The sequence below is a fragment of the Trachurus japonicus genome, chromosome 14, assembly GCF_045865225.1.
Source record: "Trachurus japonicus isolate A0001 chromosome 14, Traja_1.0".
Classification (NCBI taxonomy): domain Eukaryota; kingdom Metazoa; phylum Chordata; class Actinopteri; order Carangiformes; family Carangidae; genus Trachurus; species Trachurus japonicus.
Genome location: NC_140920.1, coordinates 17,183,541 through 17,195,344, shown reverse-complemented (window position 1 = coordinate 17,195,344; position 11,804 = coordinate 17,183,541). Strand labels below are relative to the sequence as shown.

Here is an 11,804-nt window from a genome sequence, read left to right as displayed (position 1 = left end):
CGGTTGTGCAATAGCCTGAAGCTGCATTTAGTGACCAACTGCCACAAGTGGCTTCTGGCATAAGTCAATAACAAAGTAGTCATGATGGCCGTTTCAGATTGACGGCATTTTGATCAGCTGGCAGAAAGAGTTGTTTTGTAGCTGCAGGATTGATACTTCCTCTGTGGTGAAAAACCATTAGATCAGAGATAGTGATTCTGTTACAGACAATAGAGAAGTAATAGAAAACTGTAACTGAGCCACATTGATAAAAACAATTGATTTGGGTGTTTAAAAAATATATATCATTAGTAGTTCTAATATAAAATGTAAATCAAAACTTAACATCAAACTTTTCAAATGAATATTTTATTCACAGGCAAACACTAAAACAAAAGTCTTACAAATCTGATAATGGAGCCCTCAGGTGGAGGAGTATTGTAGGATGAAGTGGGGATCAAAGAATGACCATCAAGTCACCTGTCACTCTTTGTGTGCAATTTCTACCACCAGGAGTTATATTATTTGGCACATACGGAAAAGAGTATGTGGGTGGAGCTGTTTCTGCTCTTTTCACTTCTTTTATTATCGATACCCGGTTGAATAGTGTCAATGGCTAACAGTGATCCATGTTGACGAATGTTTACTCCTAATAAATTATGCATTTAAAATCGTCAGCGTGAAGCATAACTGAGTAGTTGTTTTGAGCTGACAATACAAGGCCTCATTTCAGCATGAGTCATGTGTCGCTAGGTGTGTGAACACCTCTCTATACATTATTCACAATATTTACAAGTTGTTTTTTTACCTTCTGTTTTCAAGGTCAATGTAACAAGTGTTGAGTTTTATTTCAAATCCATTTAGATGCACTTTTCTTTCCCAAGAATCCAACTGTGTGATCCCGCCGTGAGCTGAATATAACAGAAGATAAATGAAAAGCTGCTTCTACGACTTGGCTTCCAGGAGTGGTTTGATGTCTTTGATGCCATGTTCTGCTGCCAAACGAATGATGTGGTCCAGGGCATTCATATTACCCAACATCCTCACCACCTCCTTGATTTGATCCCTGTTGGCAGATAGAGGTTATATTAGAGGAATGTGAGGACAGACCCAAAGCATCCCAACACATTTATCATCCCACAAATGCAACCCCAAATAATGTTACAACATATGAAGCTATAAATCAACTCAACGTCTCCAATCTGAAGAACTAGAGCCTCTTACTTGGCGCTGCGGCGTTCCACGTCCGTAGCGCCGACAGTGCCGCGGTGCAATGAGTTTGCCAGGTGGGTGAGGTAGCGACAGAAAGGCTCCAACTGAGGGAACGTCTGCTGGCCCTTCAGCCCAGAGAACCACTGCGTAGGTAAGCACTCCACCACCTGAAGAGGAAAAATGGTACAAGAAGAGGTTAACGCTGACTCTGCTCTCACCCTGGTCAGTGAGTCACAAACAGACAAAGCTGACCGGCTCAGCAGGTGTGTTTGTCATGTTGAGGCTGCCAGATGTAAAAAAAAAGGCAGAGGGTAGTTGGAGGGAAGCAAATAACAGAGATCAAGGCGGAGAGGATTTTGTTTTAAAATACAAGCACCTCTCATCAAACTGTCAGTTCCAGGAGAGCAGCCAGTTTCCATTACTCAGGTGACAACAAAAAAAGTCTATTTTTAGACATGGCAGGGACATCATGTTCTATTAAACAGCGTGTGAGGCCTCTGGAGTCATTGTGAATCTATGATAAAATAAAATGTAAAAGTAGTTTTGGGTTTCTGAAAAATAAAGTTATGGTGCGTTCCAGGCAACCCGTAACTCGTGTTTTTCCGACCTGTTCCTATGGTTACCCGTTGGAACGTACAGTCAAACTCGTAACTTCCCACCTGTGAACTCGTACTAGATCGATCTACTCCCAGTTCTCACTTGTAACTCATAACTTGCCTGGAACGCTACAAAGTCCTAACTGGTGACTTGAAGTCGTGACTTACGGGTTCAAAAGCCTGCACCGTTAATTTCATATTCTCAGAATTCTGACTACTAAGAATTCCAACTTTAATCTCAGAATTCTGACTTTTATCTCAGAATTCTGACTTTAAATTCAGAATTCAGACTTTTTTTCCTCAGAATTCTGACATCTGAAAAAGCGGCCCTAATCCTCTTCCATACTTTTCACTGCACTAGTAATGTGTATTCTGAAATACGGTCAGGCATCCGATGAGTTAAATGTTTTTCTTTTTTTACAAAAACAGCAATGAATTAAACTGTTGACTTACTTTGGTATCAAATACTTAAGTGTTAAGTGTAGGGTGGTTTATTTAAAATTAAATCTATTTAAAACAGCATTTAGAGTCCCTCTCCAGTGAAGAAGGAGAGTTATTGCTAAAAATTCATAGTTTGGTGCAATACAGAGCAGAGCTGCTGACAGATGAGAACCCAAGTTCAAGTTCCAAGTTCCTCTGAATAATATGTGTAGTGCATTGTTGACATTGTGACATGGCACAAAGCATGTCATGGCTTCTTCTTTTCTTTTTACATGGCTTGTGAGAAAAAAAACAGGGTGTCAAGTTTTATGATGTAACAGGATGTTCATTTGCCATAATATTTTGTTTAACACAGGAAAACACACAGTTGGTTCTGTTTTAGGTTTCTTCCTGTTAAACGGTTGTTTTTCCTCCCCTCTATCACTAAATGTTAATTGTAGGAATGACTGGGCTTCCCTCTCTAATGTTGTCTTGAGCTTAGCCGCTGAAGGGCCTTGAGAGATGTTTTATGTTATTGTTTGGTGCTATACAATTAAAAAGTAAATTGAAAATCAACCCATCCTTTTCAAAACAGACTGAACAGACCAAGTCGTTTCACTCATATCCAAAGATGAAAGTTAAGTTCATAAATGAGAACTTGTATGTGTTGACTTCTAAAACTAAAATGAACTCCTCCTTTGCCCACAATATTTGCCCTGTGAACTTATCTTACAACATAAAACAAGCTAAAACCTGTTAGACCTGTATCAATTCACTTTACAGTGATTAATGTCTATTAATTTAAAACAAATTAATCCAAAATGAGCTGCTAGTTATGCAAGGACGTATGTATGTGTTTACACCTGATAAATGACACTGAAACAAAACAGTGTGTGTCTCCTACCTTCTGGCACTTGGGTACATTGTCCTCTGCTGTATCTGTGGTCTGAAGAGCAGAGAGGATGTATCTGTTCAGGGTACTGTCCAGAGCCAGGTCCCTCAGACAGGTACCGGACAAGACGCCGTCCCACTGCAGGATGTTGCCCAGCAGCTGTGCAAAGAGAGAACGAGAGCAACATCAATATTGAATAGTCTAATTTGATGTCACAGCTGTAAATACTGCTACCGCCACTGGTTACAACACAAACGGTGTGAAGTACATGAACAAACACACACCATCATATTTAATATAAACGCAATGCATTTGTTTTTGCTCCCATTTTTCACGAGATGAACTCATAGATCTAAAACATTTTCTATATACAGTAATGGTACACAAAAGAACTATTTCTCTCAAATATTGTTCACAAATCTGTCTAGATCTGTGTTAGTGAGATAATCCATCCACCTCACAGGTGTGGCATATCAAGATGCTGATTAGACAACATGAGTATTACACAGGTGTTCCTTAGGCTGGCCACAATAAAAGGCTACTCTAAAATGTGCAGTTTTACTGTACTCATACGCCACATTGAGGATACCATTTGAGAAATTTGAGATATTTGAGAAAAATAGGTCTTACTTAGAAAACGTTTTAGACCTTTAGTTCAGCTCATAAAAAAATGGGAGCAAAAACAAAAGTGTTGCATATTTTTGTTCCGTGTAGTTTGAATCAACAGAGGAGTGGCAACAACTTCCCTCCACTTTATCTCCAACATCTCAACAGATACACTTCCATTAAACACTTTGCTGAAACTCATTATGCAAAACACTTTGCCTCATCCTTTAATCAGATTACATTCAGGGGAGAACTGTGAGCATGCTCCTACCTTCACACAGGACCAAAACTGCCTCTGGTAGAATAAGTAGGGACCGCTGTTCTTGTTCTCCAACACACTGATCAGAGGCAAAACACACTTTTGGATAAGTTATCCTACAGATAAAAAGAAATTAACAGACTCTTATGTTGATAAATATGTGGGACATACTTTTTGGGGTAAAGTGGAAGGAAGACATCTTCATCCAGAGTCCGTCTGGTTCTGAAGACAATAGTTCTCAAAAGCTCCTGATAGAAAGAAAAAAAGTAATTAAGATGACAACAAAACTACCACAAGAACCAAAACAGACTTAACCTGTGTATGCAGGTAGCTGAGAGACTGGGCCGTACCTGCGTGTATCGGTTGTCCCCATGCAGCACGGTGGGGTAGCCTTTCATTAGTCGGTGAATGAAGCCCACTAGCTTGGCTGTTTGACTGCTTGACAGCGGGTCCCACATTTGCTCTGTCAACACTGACACACACAGCAACCAATTCATAAATACACATGCCTTATTTTGCACTGGCCAAGGTTGTTTTTCCGTGTGTGCCAGGTGCTGCTGTGCGGGTTTGTCTACCTGTCAATTTGGCGAGGATGACCTTCTCCACAATCGCTGGCAGCAAACTGACGTCCCCGTCTCCGTGCTGCAACGTGCTGTGCTCCTCGAAGCCGTAAAACAACAGCGACTCAAACCAGAGCATGTACTCAAAATTTGCACACTGTGGCTGCACAGAGAGGGAAAAAAAGAAAGGACAAAGCAGATTCAGAATATTTGCATCCCATTTTTAAAAAATGTTACATCGAAGCCACGACTGTGTGCTGTACCTCGACTGGGTTCCATGAAATCAGCTGTAGGCGGACCAAAGGGTTAAAGAGCTTGGGCAGACAGAGGCCGATGTAAGCGTCTCTGTAGCAGTCGGCGTAGTCTCTCCTCCACACCTCGAAATGCGATTTGATGCAGTCAAGAGAATGAAAGTCCTCGACCACGTCTTCAAAGATTTTTTTACATTCCCTCATGATACGATCTGGAGGGGATAAAGCACAGGCGCATTTGTTAAGCTATAACGTTTTGACGTGAATAACAGTTTATCTACGTAAGTCACCCTAAGTGTTGCAAAAACTGTAATATTTGCAGGAATTAAATGATGAACCTCTCTCCATGTTGAAGCTGGTAATGTCAGTGGACGTTTCCTCGTCGTCTGATGATAAACCTTCATTGTGTTCAGCCCTCTTGCCGTTCTGCTCCCGAGCTTGTCGCCGCCGAGTTCTGCACAAACACAGTCACAAGGTTATTTATTCATTTATTTCGGACATGTTAATTGAATCAGACTTCATCACACACAATTTCAGTTACACAATAGAAGCAACATGACCGAAAGGGAAACGGGAAAAGCATAAAGCTTATCAGGTCCCGCCCCGATTACCATTCAGAATACATTTATTTCATCACAATTTTTCTTTCTTAGCATACGTGATACAACAGCAGAGCTGCAGTCTGGACTCCAGACAGCCAGTCCAGAATAACGTTAAACCTCTTTCTCTGGGTTTAAATCAATTCATAATTGTCAAGAATAGAGTTTTGTATTTCTTTTTTAAAAGCCCACAAGTTTCTTGATTTTTTAACCTCATCGTCTAGTTTGTTCCACTATTTGACACCAGTGACTGAGATAGTTCTCACTCTCCTCTGCCTAAATAACATAATATCCTCCCAGATTGTGTCACTTCTTAGCCTGACAAGCCAGACTATATCATTAAAATGTCTAGTCTGGCAACGACCGGTAGACCTCGGCTCAATCCAGGGGGCGGGATGAAGGCTGTCTTTCAAACTGCCTCTGCACGCAATAGGGTAGCGCTACGACTAATCAGAGCAAAGAGCAGAATGACGTTAGCCTGACAAGCCAATTAAAATGTATGTCGTTATCGCGTTAAGCCCGCCCAACGACTCTCTAAACAGATAGAGCGCTGTGACTGGTGAACACAAACGGTGTTCGAGACTCAAAAAGTTCCTATGGCTCTTTTCTAGACCCACCTACGGAGTAAATATATTTGCTGCCGCTAGGGTGCGTCTAGATTTCTAGGCTAGTCACTTCTCTGTCTATGAAAAAACCTTGTAAGTTATGCGGAAGGTCTCTGTACATAAGTTTTGTAGTTGATTAAGTCGTGTAGTTTGAGGATTTTTGCATTGATGAACAACTAAAAACAAGGGCAACTGTTCTGTGAGTAAAAACAGAAGAGACCTTTCTGTCATTTCATGGGCTTAGACAATCACAAACATAGAACCAATACCTTGACTGGAAACAAGTCACAAAAACATCCAGCTGACAAATCCTACAATGATGTCTTTAGAGAACAAATGAGCTTCATACCGTCGTGCTTCTCTTTCTGCTATCCTCCTCTGACGACTGTTCTCTTGGTACGCTGCACGGTCTCGACCAAATGAGTCTAGATTAGGAGCCATGACAGCTTTATCTGTAAGAGACAGGAGCCAGTTTAGAGCCAGTAATGAAAAGCAGAGACAACCCATAACCTATTTCTTATTCTGGGCACTCAACATCTCTGAGTTCTCGACATAAAAGGGTTTCCAAATTCTGAATAAATCAAATGATTACATATAAATTGGACTAGATAGGTAAGTGGTAAAGGACTGTTGTCAGCCAATGAAACCTTATCTACTGCATTAGGAACCACCAGAAAAAAGAAATCATATTTGCTGCAAATATTTTTTTGTATGGCTCGTTGTTTAGTCACCTACCTGTCTGCACCTTCCTACATGTTACAGTGAAAATGACAGATGACAAGTCACTCGTGTTTCTGTCATCTTTACTTAGTGACTCATTGCTTGCACTGAGTTAGACCCAGTTGACTGAGACTCAGCCAGTACAGACTAGAGTGGACAACAGAGCCCCTCTAATAAAACATCTCCCATGTACATACATGTTCTTGCACTCAAAATCACACCTCAATTAGCTGAAATCAGACTGATGAGGGAAACAAAACAGCGGTAGTGGGGAAACAAGAATGATACGTGCACGCGCATACATACACATACACACGCACGCGCACACACACACACACACACACACACACACACACACACAGACATACATACAGAGAACTAACGAGGCCGTTCAAATAAATCATAAAAACCTTCAAGATGGACTGACTTGAAAGGCTTGCAAACTCCGACGATTCATCTTTAATATCATCCTGTCTTCTCTGGACAAGTCGTAAGGCCCGTTGCCTTAGTAACTGGTGCATGGCAGCCTCCAGCTCCAGGACAGCAGGCACCTGAAAGATATGATGCTTTCTGTGACCTCTGACCCAGACAAAAGTGGGGCTCCGAGTCACAGGGACGTCTTGCTGCAGGATCATGGACACAAAAAAAACAAACACTGGAACCAAAATGTCACCAGTGTCAGGTGAAAACCTTGTATCTCTAAAATGTCTTTTTTCATAAAGTGTCACCAGGCAGGACTCATGACCGGCTAAAAACTATGTTTAGGTCCTGGATAAACACTTTGAGAGGTTAATATTGAAATCTCAAAAGCAAATTTAAAAAGGCTTTTACCCAACACTGACAATTTACAGTTCCAGTCATGGTGTTTACGCTGTAATAATGCGCTCCAGACTAAGTCATAGTGATAATGCTTGGTTAGTGTCCCGTTTCCATCACAATGTCCTGTGCACTGAGTCACCCTAATAGGATTAAAAAGGACATTAGTGTTGGCTGAGGAAACACATGTTCGCTGCTGGCGGGCCAGATGTCTCGTCATTCATCCCATGTAGCTGCTGTTCTGCTGCTGCAGGATCAAGACCGAGTTATTCTGTTTGGACATGCGTTTAAGACGGAGCTACAGGAGTATAAAAACATAATTTAACAAAGTGGACTCATCCTTTTTTACAAGCATGTGTATATTCTTAGCTACAACACTATTATGGGTTCACTTAAAGCACCAACTCATTTTACAGTGTCTTTGTATATTTAATGTAGCAGTGTGTATAAACTGAGTATTTTTAAGAAACGACTGCATTAAACAACCTGATTTATTGTGAGTAAAGTATTTTTCTTCCACATGAGCATCTTGCTGTGATGGTAAATTGTTATTTCTGAGCAGTTGTCAAGCAACTGGGAAATACAGCGAGTGTGTTCTAAGTAACCAAATTGCAGTCACACTGATTTCTCAGCAGTGTTAAAGAGTGACAACAATAGTTCCTAATCAATTCACTACTTAACAATATATTAAACTTTCTATGATTCTCAGGTAATACAGATTTCTATTAGAGATTCTATTGCTTCAGAATCCACACGAAGTGGTCAGAGATCACACAAACACAAAACAGAAAACAGCTAATCAGACAGCAGACAAATTCTCCCTTACCTTTTCACTGAAACACTCAAGCAAGTCTCCAACATACCCTCGCATCTCTTGCAAGAATTTATATTGATCTGCATTGTCATTGGACGAGCCCTCCAGCTGCTCTATGGTGCTCTCAGACGCAGCTAGGTCTCCTTCGATCTGTTTGAAGCGTTTGGCGTTTGCGTTGTGGCCTGCGTGCATTTGGCTGAGTCTACGGACACATGACATACAAGGACAGGCGTTGAGAAAGGATCACTTAGAAAACAAAGCTACGTTAGTATTAATGACTGACAGCTCGTACAGAGATAATACTTGTTTTAGCGTGCATCCATCAAATCAACACATCGTGAGAACTGAATAACGGGAGACAAGGAGCTAAACTCGTGTCTTCAGAGCTGAGCAGGGGTCGTGATTATGAGGACTTATGTCAGACTCCCTCACTCCCTCTCTGGACAGCTTTCAGGACCACAGCACACAAGAGATGACAGCAGTTGAGTTGAAGACTGATATTAGATGATTGCTGCGGTCTTCCACTGAACCTACCTATCCTGCAGGCGTTTCTTTACCAAATCAATGGATACCGGGGTTAGATCACTAACGGGGGCCCCAAAGTGAACAGAGCCGTTGTCTGCTCGGCCAGGTGGCTTGCCGGTCTGTGGGGTCACAGTACTGTAGGTGAAAGGCATGCTGTAGGAAGAGCCATAGGGCTGCGTCTCGTAGCTGTTCTGGTAGTAGACAGTGTTGTCCTCAGGCTGGTTGCTCTGGACCTGGTCATTATAAACAGCAGAGGAATAATACTTTTACTATGATAACTCGTAGATTTTGCTGTTGGTTACGTAACCTGTCATAGCAGACCTAATAGCCAAACTTTAAAAATTATGTCAAGTTGACATAACGAGGACATCTCAAACAATGTCAACTTTGCATTAAAAGTGACATAACTTACCGAATGACACTGAACGACAGCTGTCATAAGTATTCATTGATGTTTATGACAGGTGTCATGTCTTATGAACACGTATTCAAGTAAAGTGTTACTGAATATTCTTACTGCTCACCTGTGGTATGCTGATTCCTTTCCTGATCTGCTCCTGCTCCCAACGGCTCACCTCCTCATCCTGCTGACCCGTATCCAGGGCCTCGTCATCGCTGCCCTCGATGCCTGTAAGTGTGAACCATGTCTTAGAGACAACTGTACTAATCAATCAATCAGTAGTCAGTGCAACATAATCATTGCATACCTATCTCCTCAGCTATCTTTTGTCTCTGGCTTTTGTTCTTGACTCCACTGAAGCGGATCCTCTTCTCTTCCTCATCCTCGTCGTCGCTGACGTCTTGGTCTTCGCGTGCGAGACGTTTCTTGGGAGTTTCCGTCTCCACCAGAGGAGCTTCGCCTCCCAGTTCTCGAGCCATTTGCCGCCGCTTCCTTGCAGCATGGATGAACGCTGCATCTGGGATTTCCCCTAGAATTAAACAGAAGCAGGTCTTGAAATCACTCCTCGTGCAGTTGTGCACAAAAATAACACGTCTCTCAGTAGATTCCTAAAATCAGTAGCAGGCTACAGGTTTAATAATGTGTTTTACCTGGTCTTAAGCTGCTCAGGGAGGAAAGCGTGTTGAAACTTGCTCCGGCGTCTTTGCTCTTTGACGCCTGACTATGTGCCTGGACACCTTGGCTCTTCGCCTCTTCATCCTGCTCATCAGCACTGTCCACCTCCATTTCTTCCTCCCCCTGCTCACTACCTGCTCTGCTAGTGACTTCCTCTTTGATGGCCACTGGAGGCTGATGAGGTGCATCTACAAAAAGCAGAAACAAAGACAGAGGTGAGTCGTGAGGGCAACATGTGAGTAAATCCCAAGGTTAATTCAAGCACACACAATATGATTAATACTGCATGCTGTGGCTCAGGAGGTAGAGCGGGTCATTCACTAACCTGAATGTTGGTGGTTTAAATTGATTATTCTACCATTAATATTGAATAATTGTTTCCATTGATGTAAATATTTTAAGCCTCAAAAAACAAAATTAATGATGTTGTTTTACTTGGGAAAAAGAAAAAGCTAATTCTTCAAGATGACATTCCTATAAAAGTGAAAATTGTATACATTTGCTACAGAAATTAACTTAAATGAATATTAAATAATCACCTGCAGCTTATGGGACAAAAACAAAAGTCATTTGATGCAGCACATTGTCACAATTTGAAATATTATAGCAAAATCTCTGTGTGATATCTGGTTAAGGTGCTGTCATATTGGCTGATAATGTGACAGCAGAGATGACACTTGATGTATCATGAACACTGGGGCTGATTCCCACCTGATTTGACTTCCTGTTTGACACATCCCGACCTCTCCAGATCCTCCTTGTACTCTTTCTTCAGCTGCTTCACAATCTTCTTGCTGTGATTGGACTTCTTCACTCTGAACACCTCGGATCCCTCTGTTTACAAAACACATCATGAAAGCGTGAAAGTGAGTGGAGAGTCCTAGCGAGTCTAACCATGCACATGGTTAAGTGACTGTGTCGGCTAACAGAAAGACTTTATCTGCGACACTTTCTGCAGCTGTGAACGTGTATTTTCTTCTCAGCAGAGATGAACACGGTCAGATTAATACTAAACCCTGACAGGACAACACGTTTCCTTCAGCTACGATTAGTTAGCTAGCCGACTTAGCACCGTGTGTTACCTTCGTCGTCGTTGAAACTCAGGCAACTGGCTTTCGTGGGTCCTGGCACGGGAATGATCTCTTTGCTTTTCTTTTCCCTCTTGACAGCTTTTACACTGTTGAAGTTGGCCTGAAAGCCGTTGCTGTGGTAGCTGTCCGTGCTGCTCGGTGCACTGGTAACGCTGTTGCTGGACGTCTCCATGAACGGGATTTCCTCCACCACAGGCCCGAACGACGTCGGCGCCAGCGGGGGCAGCAGCTGGCCGTCCTGCTGCTCCTCCTCGTCGGACTCATTCCTCCGCCTGAAGTTCGCTCTCTTCGCCTTTTTAAACATTGTGATGCCGAGTTAAAAATGCACCTGTTCTGTGGTCAATCGCAGGACGTCTTAACACCGCAGTTGGAGGCAAAATAAATCATCCTCACATTGCAGGTCAGCCATTTTCTGGTCTGATGCGGTGTTTCTTCTTCGTTTTCACAATTGTGAGTACAAGGCAAGTAGTCAGTGGCGCGTTACTGCCCCCAACCGGTCAAAACTAGTAGATGCGCAGAACCATATATAGGGGAGACCGGGGTTGGTTGGCTCACTTTTCACTCTTTGCCACAGCACTCTGGCATCATTTATGTGAGAATATTCAAACCAGCATTAAATGAAAGGTTAAGGTCTCCGTTTTGACTAAACACATTTCAATGTCAACAGTTATATTCTAAAATCAATTTATTTATGAATGAAATCATACTGTGCGCACTTGTGCCAACCAGCCCGTGTCGGGGCTGGTTGGCACACTTCATGGGGCTGGTTGGCACAATGTAAAAA

The 11,804-nt window shown here is 42.2% G+C and overlaps 1 protein-coding gene across 1 annotated transcript; it reads right to left on the bottom strand.

The window, feature by feature from the left end:
* Positions 1-495: 495 nt before the first annotated feature.
* Positions 496-11,460, bottom strand: paxbp1 (PAX3 and PAX7 binding protein 1). The gene is made up of 18 exons (XM_085798147.1): positions 11,012-11,460; positions 10,641-10,763; positions 9,905-10,117; positions 9,562-9,783; positions 9,379-9,482; positions 8,864-9,087; positions 8,342-8,531; positions 7,127-7,250; positions 6,329-6,431; positions 5,114-5,229; positions 4,788-4,987; positions 4,540-4,687; positions 4,315-4,436; positions 4,136-4,212; positions 3,977-4,043; positions 3,112-3,258; positions 1,204-1,358; positions 496-1,045 (listed from the first exon to the last, which is right to left on the bottom strand). Exons 1-18 carry the CDS (start codon positions 11,322-11,324, stop codon positions 925-927), a joined length of 2,769 nt encoding a protein of 922 aa, XP_085654273.1. The 5' UTR covers positions 11,325-11,460; the 3' UTR covers positions 496-924.
* Between the last annotated feature and the right edge of the window lie 344 nt (positions 11,461-11,804).